This window comes from Choloepus didactylus, chromosome 27, assembly GCF_015220235.1.
Source record: "Choloepus didactylus isolate mChoDid1 chromosome 27, mChoDid1.pri, whole genome shotgun sequence".
In the NCBI taxonomy this organism is placed as follows: domain Eukaryota; kingdom Metazoa; phylum Chordata; class Mammalia; order Pilosa; family Megalonychidae; genus Choloepus; species Choloepus didactylus.
The window spans coordinates 16,102,059-16,124,917 of NC_051333.1; the positions used below are offsets into that span (position 1 = coordinate 16,102,059).

The window sequence follows — 22,859 nt, forward strand, 5'->3', positions numbered from 1 at the left end:
AGGTCTGCCTCGCAGTGTCCCCCATCTTTCCCCACACTCATGCCCATGATCTCTGCAGTGTAAGGGATGGCCTCTCAAGCTCTCCTGCCCCACCAGTCTCTGTTTCATCCCTTCTGCCTGGGTTCTCTGGTGGTTCCACTGCTGGGGCTACACAGACCACGGAAGGGGTAGTGGGGGGTTGGGGGCAGCAGCAAGCAGAGGGATGGAAAAGAAAAACGAATTTATCAGTGTCCCCCAAATAGATGATATAGGTTCCCAGAATAGATGAGTGGATAATGGGATGGATGAATGGGAAGTTGGGTGTAGGGCTAGATGGAAGAGTGAATAGAAAGTTTTGACACAGGAAGAAAGAGTAAGTGGACGCACAGATAGGCAAATGGATAGATGAATGGGTGAATAAACAGATGAACTGAAGTATGCATGCATTAAAGTCTTGAATAGATAAATGAAATCACAAATTGATTAAACAGATGAATGCATGAACTAACATGAATAAACAGATGGAAGAATGGATGGCTAAGTGATTATCTGGATACATGAATAGACGGATGGCTAGGTGGAGGGATAGATGGATTTCTGGAAGGATGAGTGGATGAATGGACAGATGGATGGTTGTACTGAGAGATGGACGATGGATGGATATATGCATGGACAGAAAGAAGGATGGATGGATGGATGGTTGTTAGGTGGACGAGTGGTAGTAGATGCAGGTGTAAGTGGACAGAGTGAGGCACAGATACAAGCAGGGTTAGAATGTATGAGTTGTGGGGGGGGGCCGGGGGGCCTGGCAGGGGTGGGGCCCAGGGAGATACCCACGCGGTGCCCGTTGAAGACATAGGCCAGGTCGTCGGCTCCCAGCTCTACGTCAGGCCGCAGCTCGGGCCTGGCCCAGCCCACTCGCATCTCGCCCGTGGTGACCGCCTCGAACTCAAAGTACCAGCGGCCGCTCTGCACCGCGTAGGATCGTTCTGCCCGGAAGAGGCGCACCCGGTCCCAGCGAGACTGGCTCTCCACCTGACCTACAGACGGGACAGAGCAGAATCAGACAGGCTGGGTGGGGACTGGATCCCAGGACACGGAGAGGTGGGTGGGAAGGCAGGGAAGGCAAGGGCCTTGGAGGACAGGGGCAAGAGAGACAATGTTTTGGATGTTCTGGTATTTGGGAAGAAGAACTGGGAAATTGCAGATTCATCAGAGGGAGGTGGGAGAGCCCTGTCGAGTGAGATTCCCCCTTCTCACAGCAGTCAGAGCCCTCAGGGGGCAGAGACACTGACCAAGACGTAGACGGAGAACCTGGGTCAGTGAACTGGTCAGGGTCTTGGTCTGGGGCTGAGGGTCAAGATTAGGGTCAGTATTTGGAATCAAAGGTGGAGAAAAAGGAGAAGGTCAGTTAGGATCAGGGAGGGAATAGAGAACTTGGGGTTGAGGCCAGGGGTTGAGGGTTAGGGGTCAAGGCTGGGACTAGGGATTAGGGTTGGATTGGGGACTAAGGGGTAGAAGCTCTCTGAGCCCCTGGTTAGGCTGCTCCATGTTGCAGCTATAGCTCTGTCAGAGGTTAGGGGTCAGGGGTCAAAGCCAGGGGTCAGAGGTCTAGCTCGGGGGCCAGGCAGGGGCCAGTGCTCACGGAGGTCCTGATCAAGTGGCTGGATGTTGTAGCTACAGCCCAGTCAGGGACTGAGTCCAGGTCAAGGTTAGGGTCAGAGCAGGGGTCAGGGTCAGGGGTCAGGCTCACTGGGCTCCTGGTCAGGCGGCTCGATGTTGTAGCCGTAGCCCAGCAGCGTGCGCACGGCCTGGCAGAGGCTGTCGCGGTTGCTGCGCTTGGTGGCCTCGTCCAGCAGGCGGTAGGGCACGAGGCGAGGGTTTCGGCGAGCAGGGATGTCCTGCATGGCGCTGTAGCTCCAGCCCTGGGCCACGCGGTCTCGTGCCCACACGTTGTGCCCGTTCTCCGCCAGCCGATCCACCAGCGTTGTCTGCGCTGGTGTCAGCCGCACGTGGCTCAGGTCCAGCGGGGCTGGCTTGTACCCGTTGCTCATCATATACCTGCAGGTGGAGTAGGGGGCTTGGCGGGGCGAGACCTGCACCTCCATCCTGGACTCAGGGATCCCTGAGTTCTTACACTGGGCCCTAGGATCCCATGATCCTTATTCCTGCCCTTTGGAATTCCTGATCTCTGATCTCGGATATCTGGGTTCTGTGAGTCCCTGGAATGAGCTCTGAGAGGCCTGACTTCTGACCAGGACCCTGGGACTCTGGTAAGGACTTTGCCATCACTGACCTCTAGCCTCTGTGACCCCTTCATCTTCATTTTGGGAGACTTATCTCTGACCCTTAAACTCTCTGACCTCTTACCTTTAACTTTGAGGGTTTTTACCTCTGACCCCAGGACCCTATCACCCCCAAACTCATGACTTTAGAGTCCTTGATCTCTGAACCCTGACTCTATCCCCAGGACCTCTGATCTCTCACCTACAGTTTTAGGATTCCTGACTTACAACTCCAGCAACCTCTGAATTCTCACCTCAGCAAACTCTTAATTCTCACCTCTTACCACTGACCCCTCACCTCTAACCCAGAGGTGTTGCCTCTGCTTCTTCATTTTCCTGGACTCCATGTCAGACCCCAACCCTGGATTCCAGGCTCACCTCTACTCTCCCTCTCTGCCACTCCCAACTCCCCAGGACACTCACCTCTGACCCCAGAGCCCTAACCCCTGACCCTGGGATCATGCTAACCTGTGGCTCTTTCAACTCTGACCTCAGCATCCCTGCAAGATCCCGGGGCCTCCCCAGCCCCCCGACCATTCCCCAGATGGGACCCAGGCCGCCCACACTCACGTCTTGGGGAGCTTCGTCTTCTTCAGGTTGTCCTCGGCTTTCTCGTCTGCCATGCCCACGTGGCAGCCCAGCGCGAGCAGGGTCCTGGGGCGGTGGGGGTGGGCGCAGGGTCATACCCCACAGAGCCTCCTGCCTCTGGCTGCCCCTCCCCCCAGCAGACCCCTCCTCCCTTCAGCCTCCACCCTCTGTCCCTGGGACCCTGGCTCGCTCTGCATCTCTTGCTCTGGCTTTCTGGGGTCTTAGCCCCATGTCTCTCGAGCTGGGGCTCTGCCTCCCTGACTCCTCTCTCTCCCTGTCTCTGTCTCTGTGTCTCTTGGGCTAGGTCCCTCTTTTTCTGCCCCTACCTCTGACTTTCCTGCTTCTCTCTCTCTTTCCAACTCTGCCTTTCTCTTTCAATGGTCTCACTTCCTGCCCCTGTGTTTTTCTGACCCTCACAGTTTCTGATTCACCATCCCTGTCTCCCTGTCCCTCCTGTCCCTTTCTTTCTTTTTTTTTAATTAAATTCAGTTTTATTGAGATATCTTCACACACTACACAATCATCCATGTTGTACAATCAACTGTTCATAGTACCATCGTGTATAAAAATAAAAAACAAACACCCAAATCATCCCCCCATCTCACCCTATTTTTCATTTAGTTTTTGTTCCCTTTTGCTACTCATCCATCCATACACGGATAAAGGGAGTGCGATCCACAGGGTTTTCACAATCACACTGTCACCCCTTGTAAGCTACACTGTTACACAGTCGTCTTCAAGAGACAAGGCTATGGGTTGGAGTTTGATAGTTTCAGGTATTTACTTCTAGCTATTCCAATACATTAAAACCTAAAAAGAAATCCGAAACCTCTCAGCCAGTGAAACTTTATTTTGTTTCATTTCACATCCCCCTTTTGGTCTAGAAGATGTTCTCAATCCCACAATGCCAGGTCCAGACTCATCCCCAGGAGTCATATTCTGCATTGCCAGGGAGATTTACACCCCTGGGAGTCTCTCTGGCTCCCTTTTATCTCTGTCCCTCTCACTGTCTCACTCCTGCCCTTGTCTCTCCCAGTCTCTGCCTCTCAGTCTGTCTCTGTCTGTCTCCTCTGCCCCCAGCACTCAGGCCCAGCCCCCGGACCCCTGGGCGCCCTCACTTGAGCGTCTCCCCTGACATCTGCAGGTTGTAATTCCTCTCTGGCTCCGGGAGGCTGTGGAAGTCCACGAGACACGGGTGCAGCCTCTTGTTGTCATCCCGAACCTAGAGAAACCCCGCGGTCAACTCCTTGGGCTGCCCACCCCACAGCACTCCCTGACTGTGACCCCGACCTCCGGCCCCCAGTTCTGTCACCCCCAACCAAGGAACCCCTGGAGCCCTAAAGTCCCTCCCCCCAAACACTGGCCCCTCCCCACCAGTGAGCCGGCCTCTCTCCCCCTCCCACCGGCAGTCTAGCCTGAGTCCCTCCTGCTGCACACAGCCCCTCACCTGGCCGTAGGTCCAGCCCTGCTCGATGCGCGTCAGCGCCCAGAGCTCATGGATGTTCTCTGCCAGCTTCTCCCGAATGCGCTCCAGGTGGGGAGGCAGGACAATCTAGGGGCACGGGAAGTCCATGAGGCCCCTCAGGTCCCGCCACCTGGGGCCTCCTCCCAAGGACACGCATGCGAGCCTGGACAGCTTCCCCCAGTGCCCCCTCTGGGCCCTTCCTGACATCCCACAGCTCCGCTCCCTGTCACCTCCCCCTGACTCCCAGCGGGGGCCCAGCTGAGCAAGGGCTCTGCGTCATCAGGAGTAAGGAATTATCGGGGACCCGTCTGTCTCCCCGTCAGGACTGGGCGCTCCCTGCGGGCAGGGCTTGGGGTTGCCTCAGGCTTTGCCGTGTCCCAGCCCCACCCAGCCCAGGGACAGGCCCAGAGCAGATGCTCAGGAGTGTTTGCTGAGTGAATGAGTCTCTTTCCTTCTCTGTATCATGAGAAGATCATAACAATACGTCACCGGTAATATCTCATACGGATTCAGTAATATCATTTACATAAACCACAAAATGTTATATAGTTTATATAAATGCACGGCACACAGTAGGTGCCTAATAAATAAATAAATAAATATATTTTGGAGTTCTGCAGGTAAGAGATAACAATGGTCTGGACCAGGGTGGGCTGGAGGAGCAGAAGGGAGGGTGGGAGGAGGTTCAGGGAGTAAGTGGATGGGCTGCAGGGATGAGGGAAGGAGGCTCCACAATGAGGATCTGGCCAGGTCACCCCCAAGATAATATCAGTAATGGTAATAATAATAAATAACTGTGTTGACCGCTTACTATTTGCTCAGGACTTCGCATATACTAATTCATCTAATCTTCACCATAATGCTATGGGGTAGGTCCCATTGTTACCCCCTTTTCAAAAATGAGGAAACTGAGGCACAGAGAGGTGAAGTCACATCTGAGGGCAACCAGCTGAAAATCAAGCCCTTGCAGTCAGGTTCTTGAACTTGACACTATATTCCCTCCTATAGGGACATGCTTGGAGGCAAAGTGGTTGGTGTAGATTGGGACACGGGTAGTGTGAGGGGCCTGGTATAGCAGAGACGCCCAATAAATGCTGCTACATCAGTGAACTGCTGGATGCTCATAGTGTAATTGGTAAGAAAGAACCCAGGCTTCAGGATCCGGTGCCTGGGTTTATATCAGCTGTGTGACTTGTACAGCTTGCTTAACCTCTCTGGGCCTCACTTTCTCTACCTGTTAATTGGGAGCAAGCAGAGTCCATTTTTTATGTGGCTGAAACTTGGATTCTGCAGGTGAAACCTTAGGGGAGTCCTTTGTCTCCTCTGTGCCTCGGTTTCCCCCTCTGTGAAACAAGGTCCCCAGCTTCCAGCCCTGCAGCCCACCTGACTCCCGCGACAGCCTGCCTCCCTCGGAAAGCCTCACAGGGCAGGCAGTACCTGGACAGTGTCCACGGGGCAGGGCACAAAGTCGGTGTGTGAGAGGCAGCGGCTGGGGCCCACCAGGTGGGGACCCCGGGGCCCCTCTCGCCGATACTCCTTGATGGGCTGAAGGTGCAGCCGCTCTCGCGGGAGCACAGCCTCGTAGCAGGGGGCATAGCCAGGCGGGGGCAGGAACTTGAATTCTCCGTGGCGCCCACCAAGGAGGAACCGCACCCTGGGAGGGGAGAATAGGGACCGCTGGGAGGAGGGGCTTCGGGGGAGAGTCTGTGGTCACTGGGGGACAAGGGAGAAATCCTGGGGTGAGCGGAAGATCCCAGGGAGAACTGAGGTCACGGGACAGTCGTGCAGTCATGGAGGTCATTTATGAGTCAGAAAGGAAAGTCTAGGGTCAAAACAGGATCATAAGGGAATGTCTGAGGCCAGTGGGGATCACTAGAGACTCAAAAAGGAAAGTGTGGGGTCACTGGGGAGTTCAGGCTGGGAGGGTCTGCAGTTACTGGAGAAGAGGTAAGATTACTGCAAGGTCATGGGAAGGTCCTTCATCAACAGAATATTTGGGGAGACTGGAAGTTCTTGGGGAGACCAGGAAGAGGGCCATTTGGAAGTCATCTAGAGGTCTGTGAAATAACTGAGGCCATTAGAGGGTCCTGAAAGAGTGTGGGGCTAATGGACAATCACTGGTAACCATCGCTGAATGGTCGTTAGAAGAGCCTAGAGTCATTGGGAAGGTCTGAGGTCACCGGAAGGTCGCAGGAGCATCTGGGGCCATTAAGGGTCACCATAAGAGTCTGGAGTATGTGGAGGTCACTTGGAAGGTTGGGGTCATTTTAAGATCATTGTCAGATTTTGGAGTCATTTGGATGCCACTGAAATGGCCTGGAATAATTGGGCGAGTTTGAGGTCATTGGGAAGTCACTGGGAGAGCCTGGGGTCATTAGAAGGTCACTGTGAAAGTCCAAGGTCACTTTGGTTGGAGAGAACCTGAGGTCACTGAGAAGGTCTGGTGGGAAACTGGAAGTGACTGGGTCACGTGGAGGTCACTGGGACCCTCACGTAGGGGTTCTGGTCACCAGTCGGCCCTGAGGGTAAGCTGCTCATGGGCAGCCGTGGGGTCACCGGGGAAGCCATCTCAGGTCCGTCCCAGGTCTGGGGGTGACAGTGGGGCAGGAGGAGCATGTCCTCACTCGACACCAGCCGAGAAGCTGACAACGGGGAAGAAGAGCCCGTCAAGGTTGAAGGCCTCAAAGACGCCCTGCACGGGACAGCCATTGACGCGGAAGGAGATGGACGGCACGCCGAGGTCCAGGCAGCAGCTGACCACATCCTCGGGGGCCAGGAGGTGTTGCCCTGGGGAAGTCACTGGACGTGCCACGTGTCCTGTAACGAGGTCACCAGGGAGGGGTCACAGGTCAGAGGTCCCGTGGAACCAATGATCTCAAGAGACGAGGGGCAGATATTGGAGTCCAGTTCCTGGAAACCCTGTGTTCCCATGGAAGGTTCTGTAGCTCTGAGATTAGGGACAAAGGTCAGGTTCCCCTGGGGTAAAGATCCTGAGAGCTGTGGGGCCAGAGATTAAAGTCCTCCTGGAATTAGGTTTCTGAAACTTCTGGAATCAGAAGTCAAAGGTGAGATGTTACAGTAACCTGAGGCAGTTCTCTGTGATCTCTGAGGTCAGAGGTCAGAGTTCTGGAGGCTACAAGGGAACAGGTCAAGGCCAGGATTCTGGAGGTCTTGGGAAATAAGGAGGAAGGGGTCAAAAGTAGGCCTCTTTCGGGGTTCAGGATCATGAGAACCCCGAGAGGTGTGGTCAAAGACTTGAAAATTCTAGAGGCAATGGTCAGGGGAGATGGTTCCCCCGGAATCTGGGGGTCAGAGGCCAGAGGCGAGAGTCCACGTACCTGTCCAGAGATGCAGCCCGTCAAAGCCGTAGGAATAGAGGTCATCGCCGACTCCGTTGCCGCCCCAGCCCTCGCCGCCCCCAGGGTAGGGGCTGTAGCCCTCTGTCAGGGCCCAGCCCACCCGCAGGTGGGTGGCCTGAGCCGTCAGAAACGGGGTCACCTCATCCACCATCACCTCAAAGTACCACTTGGTGTACTGCGTTGAATTCTCCGCTCTACCCACAAAGATGTTGGGGCGGATGCTGTGGGAGAGATGGATGCAGGAGAGGGGGTGAGGGAGAGATGGAGAGGAGAGCCTGGTCGGGGGCAGGGAGGGAGGGAGGCAAACACAGACAGACAGACCGAGACACCGAAAGAGCAGATAAAGGAGAGACAAATAGAGAAGAGAGGTGGAGGAAAAATGGAGGTGGAAACAAGCAAAGGGAGACAAACAGAGAGAGAGAGAGACAAGGGGAGAAAGAGATGGAGAGAAACAGACAAAGACAAAAAGAGAAAACCAAAAGAGAAGGAAGGAGAGAGACAGCGCCAGGAGGAGAGAGCACAAGAGGACAAAAGGGTTGGGTGAGGTGCCGGACCTGGTGACATAGTTGATGAGACTTGTCTGCAGCAGCAGCTCACGGCCAGGGAGCAAGTTCTCGGTAATGAGGTCTTGGTTGGAACGCACGGCCACGCCATTGCACACACATAGGGAACACAGCACATCCAGGACCTGGAGGTCAAGGTCAGAGGTTGGGGTGTGAGGGCACCAGAGCAGGGGTTCTGCAAGGACCAGGACGGGAAGCCAGAAAGAAAGGATGGTGGGTCGGGGCAGGCTATGAAGACTTCGTCTGAGAGTTGGTGGTAACAATGGCAAGTCAGGGATCACAGAGAGAGTTTGGGGGAGAGGCTCAGAGCCATATGGGTTGGGATAAACATCAGCAATACAAGATGAGATTTTTAGATCAGCAGGGGTTGCAAACTCATGCCCTCAGGGACCAGGTGGATAATGGAAATGCCTGAAGCGGTTAGAAATAACGCAATAGTGGAGAGCATATATGCAGCCCCACCTTACGCTATAAAATTTGAAAATTAGAAAACGCTTCACAGATCTAACAAAGCACATTTGTGGCCCCAAATATATTCAAAGGCCATGAGCTTGAGACCCTGTGTTCTGATAGAAGTACCTGGGTGAGGAGTCCAGGTGAGAGATGGGATGGAAGAGGGAGTGAGGGGAGTTCCAGAGCCATCTGGAGAGATCAGGGTCAGAGTTCAGAGTTTGGGAGCTGAGAGGTCAGGGGTGAGGGGCCGACCTTGTGGTTCCTCCCGTGTTTGTCCAGGAGGGAGATGATGGACTTGATGTGATTCTCCTGGATGATGTTCAGAACTTCGGGACTCTCTATCAGGACGCAGTACAGCACCTCCAGGATCCCTGCATGGGAGCCAAGGGGGCAGGTGAGGGGCCCTGTCCTCCCTTCCCCTAACCCCCTGTCCCGCTTCCCCCGGGTCCTCCTACCGGACGAGGCCTCCAGCCGGTCCAGCTTGCTGACCAGCCAGTCCAAGTTCGTGGAGAAGAGGGCACAGTTGGTGCGGTTGCCGCGGATCAGAGAGGCTGAGGGTGGAGACGGGGGTCAGGCTCCCCAGGGCTGGGGGGCTGCGGTATGCTAGGGTGGAGTCAGGGCTGGGGCGCCTTACCCAAGAGCTCATAGAGCAAATTCACAATCTCCTTCCAGGACTCAGCTGCCTCCTCCCCTGCAAATTCGGCAAAGTGAGCAGCGGTGGTGTAGACATTCAGGCGGTCAATGCAATTCAGGACCAGGGACAGCATCCCCTGGGGTGGGGAGAACAAGGCTGGTCACGAGAGGAACCCCAGGCCCTCCCTTCCTTGTCTTGCTCGGATTTACTAATTGATACTCACTAGTGACTGCATTCCGGGGTCCAAACCAGTCATTAGCTCCATGTCCCCATTCACTCTCATCACCTTCCTCTCCTCCCTGGCTCCCCAAATCCATCCGTGTGCTCTCTGCCTCTATCCCCGACATAATACATCCTTTCTAACATCAGATTTGTGCTCCCCCTTCCTGCAGTTTTCTCTACATTCTACCCTCTTCCAAGAACCCCACTCCTGGTCCCTGGTGCCCACTGGCCCAGCTCACTCTCCACACCAACCATCAGAAAGATTTTTCTTTTTTAACATTTTAATTTTTTTCTTCTTTTATTGTGACTTATAACACACACAGAAAAGTTACATATATACAGTTTAACAAAAACAAAACAAAACAAAACAAAAACACCCATGTAACCATGACCCAGATTTAGAAAGAAAACATTGCCAGCCACCCAGAAAAAGCCTTCTGGAAGCATCTCCCAATCACACACCCCTCCCTGCTAGGGATAGCCATTGTCCTGACTTTTATGGAAATCCCTTCCTTGCTTTTCTGTTTTTACCACCACATATGCTTTGCTAGACAGTCTAGTTGTGTTTTGCCTGTTTTTGAACTTGAATTATACAGCAGCTGTTGTGTTGCACCTCTAGCCTTTTGCTCAATATTGTTTTGAGATTCAAGCACATTGTTGCATGTGGCTGTAGTTGTCCATTTTCATTGCTGAGTAGTATTCCATTGTGTGGATATACCACATTTACTGCTCCATTCTAGTGTTGACGGACATTGGGGCTGTTTTCAGTTTTAGGCTATCACAGATCATGCCACTATGACAATTGTACATATATTCTGGGGCCCATGTTTCTATTGAGAGAAGCAGTGTAGACAGCACTAATAGAGAGCACAACCACGGGAGTCACACAGACCTGAGTTCGAGTCCTGGCTCCACCAGTAATAGTGTGACTTTCAAAGACTAACACTCCTGTGACTTCCAAGGTCAAAGTCCTCACCATGGCCTGGCCCTTGTCACCTCTCTGCCCTCCTCGCCTGACACTCTCCCTGTCACTCACTGTTCCAGCTTCCCAGGCCTCCTCACTACTCCCAGAACATGCAAAGCACATTCCCAGCTCACGGCCTTTGTCCTTGCTCTCTCCTCCCTCCCTTCCTCACGAGTCACCTTCTCTGTCCACTCTTTTAAACTGCAACAACCCAGCACTCCCTGCCCGCTTCCTGCTTTATTTTTCTCCTCAGTGCTCGTCACCATCTAAAATACCATATAATTCACTCATTTATTTTATTACTAATTTTCTGTCCCCGCTTCACCCAATGTCAACTCCATAAGGATAGGGAGTTTTGTCTGTTTGGTTCACAGCTGTATCCCTGGCTTATGGGGGAGCCTCAGTATTTGTCGAGTAAACAATAGCTATTTAAGTCTCTCAGAGACTCCATCTGTAATATGGGAATTACAAGAAAATCCTCCACAGGATTATTGGGAGGATGTCATGCATATATAGCCCTTAACACATAGTAAAGAATAAATTCAAGATAATAACAACCACTAACCCTTACAAAGAACCTATTATGTGCTGTTCTAAGCACTGTGCATGAACTAACTCACTTAAAGCTCTTAGCTTTATTACTGTTACTATTATTGGTGGGTCTGCCTCCCCTTATCAGACCGGGAGTCCCCGGAAAGGAGGGGGGCAGGTTGCATGCTTCTGACGGAACGTGCTCCTCCACCACACGGTGGAGACATCGGACACCCCCCTAACCTTTGACCAACCCACCGGCCACCATCCCCTCTCGGCCCCTCCCACTCAGACCCGGGGCTGAACGGAGCCCCCCGCATCCCTGGCCTTGGGGCTCGCACTACACACAGAGGACTCCCCGCTCCTGACCCAGGGGAAGTCCCTCCGCACACTGCCCTGCAGCCCGCTCCCCTCCGAGCTCCCCCAGGCCTCGCCTCCGCAGACTTGACCTTGGCCCCGAGCTTTACAGTCGGGTAACGCGCCCCGTGTCACCAGCGGACCTCCCAGGGCCTGCCCCCCGCCCCCTCTGCGGAGGTCCCGCCGCCACCCCCCACGCCCAGCGGTCCTGCCGGCCTCGTGCTCCTCCACGTGCCCCGCCCGCCCCTCGGACGGCCACACCCCCAGGTTCTCAGGCCACGCCCCACTCAGCGCTGCGGCCCCGCCCCCATGCGCCCGCAGGCCCCGCCCCCGCCGGGGCCCCACCTCCTCCTGGAAGAGGCTCTGGCGGTTGCGCAGGCTGCGCAGCTTGCTCTGCTTCTCCTCGTGCTGCAGCTCCTCGGAGGGCGGCTCCAAGTAGCCGATGAGGTCCTGCAGGCTCAGGATGACGCCCTCGATGGGCAGCGCTGGGCCCGCCGGCGGCCCCGCGCCCCGCGGCTTCCCGCTGAAGCTGTCCAGGCCCCTGCAGCGACCTCGCGGCTGTCAGCCGGGGACCTGGAGCGCCGACTGTCGTCGAGCAGCCCCATCCCCGCCCCGCGTGGGACTCCCACAGACACACCCTTTTACAGAGGCGGAGACTGAGGCCCGGGGAGGGAAAGGCCCAGGGTCACACCGCTGGGACTGGGGCTCGTCCCTGAGTGGACATAGAGGGTCATGGAAGCACGAGGCAGGGCTGGGGAGTACCGGGTCAAGAATCTGGAGGTCAAAGATATGGGGTCAAAGTTCATGGTTGTCGAGGTCAGATTAGAGGTCAAGTGTATAGAGGTCAGAGGACAGAAGTTTAGAGGGGTTAGGGATCATGTATACAGAAAAGAGAGCTATGGATGTCAGAAGCAAGATTAAAGGGGATGGGGGCGTGATCATCAGGAGGGTGGGGGTCAGGGTGTGACCTGCCGCTCACTTGATGAAGAGGTTGTACAGGGCAGCCGTGCTGTAGATCATGCGGGCAGCCTGGGACTCCTCCTGCTGGCAGCGGCTCAGCGACAGCGCATCATCCATGTGGCCTTCCTGGTGCAGCATGGCCTGGGAGTGGGGGGCACAGAGAGCTCAGGAGGGGGCCCAGCCACCCAGGGCCAGGCCTCTCCCCCAGACCTTCGCCCAGATTCCAGCCCCACAGTTGGACTCTCTCAGCCCCTCCCTGTATCTCTCTCCTTTTCTCTCTGTCTCTTTCTTTCCTTCTTCATGTCTCTGTCTCTCTTTGTGTCTCTCTGTCTCTCAGTCTCTTTTCACCTAATCTGTCTCCAGGCCAGACACTCTCCCTCTTGCAGACCTCTTTCACCTGCTACTGCCTTAACATGTCCCCCAGGAAGCTCTAAGTGCACCCCAAACCTAACATGTCCCATTCAGATCGCCTGACCACCTTTCCATGAGCTGAGGCCATCCAGCTGCCAGTTTTACTGGGAGCTGACTTCCCTGGGGACATCATCCAGTCCCACGGCTGCCAATAGCATCCACCTGCCGGCGACTCCCACATTTTTCCCCTCCGTCCCAGGCCTTGTCTCTACATCCTGGACTCATGTATCCAATTGCGGTCCTTGTTTTCTGCAAACGGGTATCTCCTCAGGCTTTCCACTCCTTCACTCAGCAGGTCTTTATTGAGTGCCCTGTTCTAGGCGTTGGGGGTAAAATCTAAGATCCACGTCCCCCTGAGCTGACATCTGACTGTCCCCAAATTGGTTAGTGGCACTGCATCCTGCCAGCTGCTCAGGGCAAAAATCATGGCCTCAGCCTCAAGCCCCCCTGCCTTCTCACCCTGATATCCAATCTGTCAGCAAATCCTGTAGGCTCTACCCTCCAAATATAACCAGAATCTGCCCCCTTTCCCCACTCTGCAGCCCCCACCCCAGTCCTGTCCACTGTTGCTTCTGCCTGGACCATCTCAGCAGCCTCCTGACTGGTCTCTCTGCTTCTGCTCCTGGCCCCACAGGCTCTTCCCCACAGCAGCCAGAGGGGGCCCGTGAGCACCTGAGGCAGATCACGCCCCTCGCACCCTCCACTCCAGAGCCCTCCCGTGGCTCCGTCTCTCAGAGGATAAAAGCCAGAATCCTTCCCGTGGTCCCCAAGACCCCACAAGATCTGCTCCCAATACTCTCTGTCCTCATCGCCCGCTGCTCACCCCTTGCTCACTCTGCTCCAGCCACACTGGGTCTTCTTTTTATTATTGCAACAAGGAAAGGTCATTGCAACCCCAGGGCCTTTGCACTTGCTGTTGCTTCTGTTCTTCAGCATTTCTGAGCAGTAGGAGAGCGGGGACAGGCCTGCATTTTTCCCCATTCACCTCTTTTTCCCACACACACCTGGAACAACTTGGGTATTCAGTAATTGTTGAATATTCTGTCTGCTTATTACTCTGTCTTTTCTCTGTGTGTTTCTTTGTCTCTCCTCTTGTCTCTTTCTCTGTCTCTTTCTATCTCTGCCATGTCTTTTTCTCTTCTCTATTTTTGTTTCCACGTCCTTTGTCCCTGCCTTTCTCTGTTGATATCTTTCTGTCCGTCTCTCTCTTTCTCTGTCGTTCTTTCTTTTTCCCTGTCTCTTGGTTTCTCTATCTCTGCCTGCCTTTCTCTGAGTCCCCATCCTCTGTCCCCCACAGCTGCCTTCCTGCCCCTACCTGTACCCCCACTGCTCCCCCCTGCCAGACACCCACCTTCCTCTTGAGCACGCCGAGCCGCAGGGCTTTGGGGTCCGGGGCCGCGTAGGTGAGCCACAGGCCAGAGCCTACGTGCTGCACGAAGCACAGCGACTCCCCGTACTTGATCTCAGGGGGGCCCATGCCGTCCACATCCCTCTTGGGGCCCACATCCAGCTTCTCCTGCAGGGGCAGGGCAAAGCGGTCAGCTCCCTCTGCCTGCACCTTTAATGGGAGGCCCCACGGAGGGACTACAGCGTGGAGGGGCTGGGGTGTGGATTTGGGGTTCCGGGGGAGGGAGGGCGCCCCAAGCCCCACCGACCTTGGAGATGCGGAAGCAGAAGGAGGTGGCCTTGGTGTGGGCCTTGCTGGCGTCCACCACCACCAGGCCCTGGTCCTCGGTGAGCGCCAGGTACCGCCCCGTGGTAACGTGCCGGATGCGCAGAGGCTGGCCCCAGCGCAGGTGGCTCCCGCTCCAGCTGCAGAGGGAGAGGGCGAGGGGAGTCACAGGACCCCCTAATCCTCCCACACACGCCAGTCTTGGTCCAAACCCCCTCAAGCCCCAACCCTCTTCCACGTTGTCCCAAACCTCCTTTGGGGCCCCCAAGCCTTCCTTACGACCCCCGGTCTTCTCTCAGGACCCCCTCCCAGCTACCTCAGGGCTCCCCAAATGTCTCCAATGGCCCCAGGTTTTCTCGACCCTTCATTTTCTCCCCTGAAGACCCCCACTTTCATTCTGGACCCCCTGCTGATCTCTCCCACAGGGACTCCCCCAAGATCTCCTTTTCCTCCAGAATTCCAGGAGGACTTCTATCTCTCTCTTGGGCTGCCCAGGTTTTCCCTAAAACCCTCCAATCTCTCCCTCAAATCTTTTCTTCAAGACCCCTTTTCCCCTCCCAGAAGCCCCAGGTGCCCCTCCCCCAGCCCAGCCCTCCCAGCCCCTCACCTGATTCTCAGCGGCTCCAGCCTCCAGAGGGAACGGGCGTGGGTGCACACAGCTCCCCCCTCATAGTGGACAAGTCTGGGGGCCCGGGAGAGAGTGAGGGCAGGGGTGCGGGCTCCGGATCCCTGGGAATGTGGTCCCTAGCCCCACCCAGAGGGTGCCAGGCTCCCCTCCCTGCCCCTGCCCCCCAGAACCTTTCACCCCCAGCCCAGACCTCCGCTGGTCATCACTGTCGGCCGGGGAGATGGTCAGACACTCATCCATGTGTCCGTGGAAGAGGCGGAGGACGTGCCCCCCAGTCACAAAGCCTGGAAAGGAGCAAGGGATAGGGGTCACCGAGAGGCGAGAGCCCCAAAAAGGCCCAGGGCCTAAACTGCTTCTCCCACCATGGGAGGCTTGGAGCTGGGCTTTACGGTCTAGGGTCAGTGGGCCTGGGGTTCGGGGGTCTGCAGTTGGGGTTTTGAGTTTTAGGGTACAAAATGGTAGTCTGAGATTGGGGGCCGAGTTTGGGGCCTGAAGTGGAGGTATGGGATTTGGGGTCTGAGGTTGGGGTCCTAAGCTTGGGGATTTTGAGTTGCAGGGCAGAGATTGGGGAATTTATGGGTCTGGGGTTTAAGATCTAAGTAGATTTTGGGGAGACAGAGGTTTGGGTCTAATGTTCAAAGTCTGACATTGGGATATGAGTTTTAGGGCTTGGGGTATGGGGTCAGAGCTCAGAGGTGCAGTGGGTGGGTCTGAGGTAGGGGTATGAAGCTGGGGTCTGAGTTCTGGGTTTTGAGTTTGGGATTCTGAGGCTGGTGTCTGAGCTTTGGGTTGGAGATCTGAACTTTGTAGTTTGGAGTTGGTGGGTCCCAGTTTCGGGATCTTGGGTTAAGGGCTGGGTTTTGGGATCTGTGGTTTTAAACCTCAGGTTGGGTCTAAACTGGGAGTCTGAAGTTTCTGGGTGTGAGAGTTGGGGTCTAAGTTTTGGGGCCAATGCTTTGGGGTCTTAGTATGCAAGCCCGAATTTTGGACTTTGAAATCTGAAGTTAAAGTTCCGAGGTCTGGGGTTGGTGGGCTGAGGTTTGGGGTCTGAGTTAGACGCGTTGGTTTGGGGATCTGAGGTTTGAATTTGGAGTCTGAGTTTGGGGGCCTGAATTTATGGTCTGCAAGAGTTGTCTGAGGGTTGGGTTCTGAGGGATAAGCTATAATTTGGGGTTCGAAGCTTTGGACCTGAGTTTAGAATTCTGACTTCTAGGATCTGAGTTTGGTGTGTGCACTCTGGGGAACTAATTCTTTGGGGTGAGTTTGGGTTCTCATACTGAGTTCTGAGCTTGGAAGTCTGAGCTTTAGCCTTCTAGATTTGGGATCAATTGGAGATCCAAGTGTCAGGGTCATAATGTGGAGATCTAGGTTTGGGGTCTGAGGTTTCAAGTCTCAGTTTGGGCATGTCTGGGGGGGGCAATATTGGGGGTTTGCCTTTGGGGTCTCAGTTTAGGGGCCTGAGGTCTGGGGGCTTCACCTTCTTCACAGCCGGAGCAGATGGGGTTCATGTTCCACAGCGTCTGCATGAAGGAGGCGTCCACCTGGAGCTCCCCGCTGGCCGTTGACAGGTGCTGGGGGCAACCAGAATGTGGGGGGTCAGAGATGATTTAGGGGTGGCCAAGAGTTCCAGCACCAGAGGCCAGAAATTAGGGATGGATGCCAGGAAAGCGTCAGAAGGAGGACACAGTTAAAAGAGGTCTCAGATGAGGAAACCGCGGCCACCTCGGTCAATGGCGGGTCAGAAATCAGAAAATTGGATGTCAGAGGTCAGGAAATTGGAGGTCACAGGTCTGGAAGTAGGGAGTCAGGAAGCTGGGGGCGGAGACCAGCCAGGCAAACTACTGATGAGGAGGTGGGGCCCCCGTCACATACCCCCACGCCGGGTCCTGGGAGCAATGGGAGCTGCGATGGGGGCAGGACGGCTCACCAGGTAGCGCTCGGAGGAGACACTGACGAGGATGATGTCATCGCCCACGCGGACCTTCTCTCCCTCGGACCTCTGCTTGGAGGCCGGGTGCATGGTCCACCAGCAGGCCTCTCCTGGGAGAGGGCGGGAGGGTGGGCTCCCAGGATGCCCTTCTGCAGGGCGTCCTCAGCCACGGAGCCTCCCGAGCCCCCTGCCCACCACATGTCCCCTAGGCATCTCTGCCCATCATCTTCTTACTGCCGCCACAATGTTCTGCCTCAGATTTCTCCATTCCTGCTCTCGGACTCTATCATGGCCCCTCCTTGCTTGCAGGAGTCTCTCTCTGTCCAAACTCCCAGAGCCTCTGCTCCAAAGACCCCATCCCCGCCCCACACCCCTCGTCTCAGAGCATGCCCATTCCCACCCCCGAGTTCTGCAGCCCTCTGCCCCCCGCCCCCTGCCCGCGGTGCCCCTGTCTCACCCCGGCCCCCTCCAGCCCCTGCACCTGTTACATCCTCCTGCAGTCCCACGTCGAAGGCGAGCTTGTCCGTCATGGAGCGGGAGGTGGTGAGGCAGCTCAGGTACTAGGGTTGGAGAAGGGGTCAGCCTCCCTGTGGCTCGCACTCCCGCCCCTGCCTGCGCCCCCTGCCCCCCGCCCACCCGCTCCCCCTCTGCTGATGCACTCACCATGCGGCTGTGGGCGTGCCGGAGCAGAATGGCATGGCCGTACAGGAGCGTCCTGTGACCCCCACCCTGGGAGGACTGCGGGGCCAGAGAGGACAGAGTAAGCCCACAGAGACCCCCAGACCCTCGAGACCCCGGAGACGTCCGGCCCATTTCTTGCTCCCTATAAAATACCATGCTCAGACCCGGAGGTAAGGAAGCCTCAGCTCAGACCCTCAGCAGATTCTCTGCCTCAGTTTCCCCATCCATGGGAACAGGGGCTGTGCCTCTGAGAAGCCTGAAGATGGGGTGTTTTCTAGGCCCCGGGGCCCACTCTGTCCTCCCTGCCTCCTCCACCTTGTGGCCAGGCCCCCACGGTCACTCAGGGAGGCTGATGCCATCCTCAAGGTGGCTGGGGACCCTCAGGAGGCCCCAGAATCGCATTTTCCACGGGCCCTGGCCCTCTCCACGCCACTTGTCATAACACAACAGAACTGCAGCAGTGTGCACCGGGATGGTCCTACAGGTGGTTAAATGTCCGCACATCACCCACAGTTATAAGGTGGCCCGCCCTGTCCTGCACACCCCTCCTGGACAAAAGGGGGTGCAGTGCCCTGGGGAGGGGGATCCGCCCACCGCTTGCTGGCATCAGGCCTCCCCTTCAGTCTCACACGCCCATGCTCTCAGGGGGCCATGTGATGGTGCCACGATCACATGGCAGACCCACTCCTGGATGGGGGGGACCCACACGGGGGACGGGGAGCTGAGGGGAGAGGCTCCATGCGGAGAGGAGTTGGGATCGGGTGGATGGAGCGGATGGGAACACCGAGAAAGGAGAGGGAGCAGGGGGAGGCTCAGAAGCCCCCTCCCCTGTTCCTTCCTTCCTGCCTGGCCTGTTCTGGGCTCCACAGCCCTGACAACCGGGTGGGGGAGACCCCCAGCCCCTGTGTGCAGGATGTGGGCCCGAGAGCGGGCCTGGGCTCAGGAGGGCTGGGAAGGACAGGTGACACCCAGACCTACCCACTTATCCAAATTGAGGGCCTGTGGGGGGCAGGGTGGAGAGAGGAAGAAGAGCAGATGGTGAACGACCCCCCGGGTGCACCCCCCGCCCAGCCTCCGTGCCCGCCCCCTCGGGGAGCCTCACCTCCACGCCGGCCTCCACCGTGTTGGCCAACATCTCCTGCAGCGCGCGCACCGACAGGGACTGCTCCAGGGTGAAGCAGCAGATGGCCAGGTCCGGGGGCACGTTCTGGGGGCGGGCGGAGAGATGAGAGGGGGCCCCGAGGACCCCGAGGGCCATTTCCTGGTACACTCCCCTGCCCTGGTCTCAGTACCCACACCCCTTAGACACCCGATCCACCCCAACCCCACAGGGAGCCCTGCCCCCTGCCACCCCCTTCAGACACACTGAAGCTGCACCAGCATCTCAGAAAACACTTTTTTGCTGTCCCTTCCCTCGAACCCCTAAAGCCCACCCAAGTCTCAGAGGAGCCTCCACGCTGCCCTCCCCACTCAAGCACCCCACGCCCTGTCCTCATCTCATGGGAAGCCTCGGGCCTCCTCCCTCGGATACTCGGATGAGCTCCAGCCTCCAGGAGCTCCTGTTCCGCATCTCCCCCTTCGGATAACCCCAAATCTCTCACCTTCACATGGCCCCAGCTCCTGCCTTCCCGCTCAGACACGTGTGCACACGGCTCCGAAATCACGGGAGGGTCCCACCTTATCCCAGTCTCCCGTCAACGTCACCTCAGACCCCCAGTCGCCCTTGAACCCAAGGTTCTGACCTCACTCCAACCCCAGGTTTCCCCCCAGAGGACTCCACCTCCTTTCCCTGTCAGCCCCCCGCCCATCCCCCCAGGTCTCCTTGTCTCCCAAACCCACAGTCCTCTGCACCCTCATGCCCCCTGACCCCCAACCCTTCACGCCCCCTGACCCACATCCACTCACAGGCCCTGACCCCTTGTACCCTCATGCCCCCTGACCCCTTTCCGCTCACACCCCAGGTTCCTTCACCTTTCAGCCTCCGATCTCCCCCCCAGTCAGCCCTCTGCTGTCCCCCCACTAGCCCCCCAGGCCTGTTTGCCTGGATCCGAGGCCCTCTGCCTCCCTCAGTCCCCAGCTGCCCTTCATGCCTAGAACACCAAGGTTCAGACCCTCAGAGCACCTTCCGGCCACACCCCCTGCTCTCCAAGACCCTCAAACCCCCATCCAACCCAGAGCCCTTCCCCTCCCCCTCTCAGTCCCCAGTCCTGCCGCCCCCACCCCTCTAAAGCACCCAGGCCCCGCCCCCTCGGGCCCAAGGCTCTTGGCCTCTTCAGATACTTCCCTTCCCAGTCCCGAGCCCCCACCGCTCACTCCTCAGACCCCTTTCCTACCCTTGGACCCAAGGCCCTCCAACCTCCACAAAGACCCTTTCCCTCTCAGCCCCCCAGACTCCCCTCCCATCCTCCTAAGACCCCCACCCCTATCTACCGCAGACCCCTGGTCCCTCTCCCTCTTAGGCTGCTCCACCCCCTTTCTTTTCCTGTCAGCACACCCCCTTCAGACCCCCTAATCCCTCTGCCCCTCAGACCCCTTCCTTCTTCCCCCAGGCCCCTGCCTCTCCCCCCTCAGACCCCCGTTTCCTCCTCCACAGACCTGGGCATTGCTGGTGGGCTCGAGGAAGCAGAGACGGTTGCCGAAGCCCTCAGCAGCCAGGCAGAGCTTGAGCTGCTCCTTGAGCACCGTGGCGTTGCACTGCAGGACCACCTCATCGTCCTGTGTGGCGGGAGGGGGTCAGGGGTGCTGGTGGGCCCTGCCCGCAGAGCACCGCAGCCACTCACCCCCTTCCCCTTATGAAGAATGCCCAGCCCCGTTTCAAAATGGGGAAACCGAGGCTCAAAGAGGGGACATTGCCTGCCCTGGAGCACACAGCTGGGAAGAGGAGGAGCTGAGATTTGAGCTCAGTCTGCGAGGGCCATGGGAGGATGGAAAATAGGAGCACCTCAAGTGAAATTGCTTTTTTTTTCAAAAAATCATTTATTTATTTTTCATTGTGGTAAAATATACATGACATAAGAATCATTTTAACCATTTTCAGTGGACAATTCTTTGACCTTATGTGTAACTTTCACCATATCTATTTCCAGACTATTTTCATCATCCCAAACCAAAACTCATGCTCGTTTCCCCTCCTCTCACCCCTGGTAACCAGCATTCTGCTTTCTGTCTGGGTGAATTTGCTTATTCTAAGATTTCATGTAAGAGGAATCATCCAATATTTGTCCTTTTGGGTCTGGCTTATTTTACCCAACATGATGGCTTCAAGGTTCATCTATGTTGTGGTATGTACCAGCACTTCACTTCTTTTTACAGCTGAATAATATTCCGTGTATGTACAGACCACATTTTGTTTATCCATCATCTGTGGATGGACTCTTGAGTTGCTTCTACCCGTTGGCTATTGTGAATAATGCTGCTTAAATTTGTGTCCCTGCCTTCAATTCTTTTGGGTATATACCTAGAAGTGGGATTGCCAGGCCATGCAGTAATTCCGGGGAACTGCCAAACTGTTTCCCACAGCGGCCGCGCCATTTTACATTCCCACCAATGTCCGAGGATTCCGATTTCTCCACACCCTGGCCAACTCTTGTCGTTTTCAGTTTTTTTAAATAATAGCCATCCTCGTGGGTGTGAAGTGCTTTTTAAACTCTAGTTTCTCTCTTTTGTGTACTGTTTTAAAACAGCTGTCATTTAGAGTGCTTTCTTGTGAAATCCGAAGGCAAGACCCCCTGAACCTGATCCTGGATGGAGGGGAGATGCCAAAACTGGCAGCATTGAGACAGTTGGTGGGAGTTGAAAAAGGACCATGGATTATATAATAGCTCATATCAGTAGAAGTTTTGACAATCAGTACCCTGATTTTGATGATAACTTTACTGTAGTTTTGTAAGAGACACACAGTGAAGTATTCACAGGTAAAAGACATCATGTCCACATTGGACTCTCAAACAGTTCATGGGAAAAACAAGATGAATGATGATAGATAGATAGATAGCTAAAAATGATAAAGCAGTTGTAACAAAATTTTAACATGTGGGAAATCTGACAAGGGTATATGGGAGTTCCTTGTACTAATCTTGCAACTTTTCTGTAAGTTTGAACTTGTTTCAAGATTGTAAATTAAAATTTTAAATAAAATGTTTTTTATGTGCTGGGCCCTGTTCCAAGTGCTTGACATATATTAACTCAACTAATCCTCACAACAACCCTAGAAGGTAAGTTCTATATGTGAACATGAGGAAACATAAGGCCCAGAGAGGCAAAGTGATTTGCCTCAGGTCACACAGCTGGCCTACACCATAGCTGAAATCTGAATCCCAGCACTGTGTTTCTATGTGCCATACTGTTAGGACACTAGACTACCTTTTAATATATTAGTATAGAAGCCCTTATCTAACATTATAACTAAAATAAATTAAAATGGATGATTGTTCAACACATTTTTACCCATAAGGGTCTCAATCAAGAATGATGGACTCAAACAGCTATTTGCACATCTGTGTTCATTGCAGCATTATTCACAATAGCCAAAAAGTGGAAACAACCCAGGAGTTCAACAACAGATGAATGGATAAATAAAATGCGATATATCCATACAATGGGATATTATTCAGCCATAGATAGGAATGGAGTTCTGGTACATGCTACAATATGGATGCACCATGAAGACATCATACTGAGTGAAATAAGCTAGGCACCAAAGGACAAATATTGTATGATCTCACCTATGTAAAATAGAATATGCAAATTCATAGTGTCAGAAATTAGAACACAGGTTACCAGGAGTGGGGGTGGGGTGGAGTTAATGCTTACTTGTCGCAGGATTTCCATTTGGGATGATGGAAAATTTTTGGTAATGGATTGCAGCACATTGTGAATGTAATTAACACCACTGAATAGTATGCTTGAAAGTGGTTAAAATGGGAAATTTGTATATATGTTAGCGAAAAAAAAATTTTTTTTTCAAAAAAAAAAAATGATGTTTTCCCTAGCTGTTAACCAGTAAGACAGTGGTTATTCCGATTTTGCAGCAGAAGAAACTGGCTCAGAGAGGTCAGGTGTCCTGCCCGAGGGCACATGGCCTTCAGTCCATCCAAACATGTCACACAAACCATTCTGACCCTGAGCTTCAACCCACACAGGCAGCCCTCAGGGTCTCCATCATCCATCACCCAGCC

General features: G+C 55.0%; 1 protein-coding gene across 1 annotated transcript in view; it reads right to left on the minus strand.

The window, feature by feature from the left end:
- Nucleotides 1-22,859, minus strand: part of RYR1 (ryanodine receptor 1) — a 107,605-nt gene that overhangs the window by 81,296 nt on the left and 3,450 nt on the right. The window contains 24 exon segments of the mRNA XM_037819488.1: nucleotides 817-1,019; nucleotides 1,733-2,040; nucleotides 2,835-2,918; nucleotides 3,971-4,074; nucleotides 4,300-4,404; nucleotides 5,755-5,971; nucleotides 6,942-7,134; nucleotides 7,656-7,897; nucleotides 8,231-8,364; nucleotides 8,945-9,063; nucleotides 9,148-9,243; nucleotides 9,327-9,462; nucleotides 11,746-11,941; nucleotides 12,380-12,501; nucleotides 14,123-14,287; nucleotides 14,427-14,583; nucleotides 15,051-15,125; nucleotides 15,262-15,355; nucleotides 16,549-16,642; nucleotides 16,999-17,111; nucleotides 17,483-17,561; nucleotides 17,665-17,739; nucleotides 18,785-18,889; nucleotides 20,278-20,397. Of these exon segments, the coding sequence (XP_037675416.1) occupies nucleotides 817-1,019; nucleotides 1,733-2,040; nucleotides 2,835-2,918; nucleotides 3,971-4,074; nucleotides 4,300-4,404; nucleotides 5,755-5,971; nucleotides 6,942-7,134; nucleotides 7,656-7,897; nucleotides 8,231-8,364; nucleotides 8,945-9,063; nucleotides 9,148-9,243; nucleotides 9,327-9,462; nucleotides 11,746-11,941; nucleotides 12,380-12,501; nucleotides 14,123-14,287; nucleotides 14,427-14,583; nucleotides 15,051-15,125; nucleotides 15,262-15,355; nucleotides 16,549-16,642; nucleotides 16,999-17,111; nucleotides 17,483-17,561; nucleotides 17,665-17,739; nucleotides 18,785-18,889; nucleotides 20,278-20,397 (3,336 nt within the window).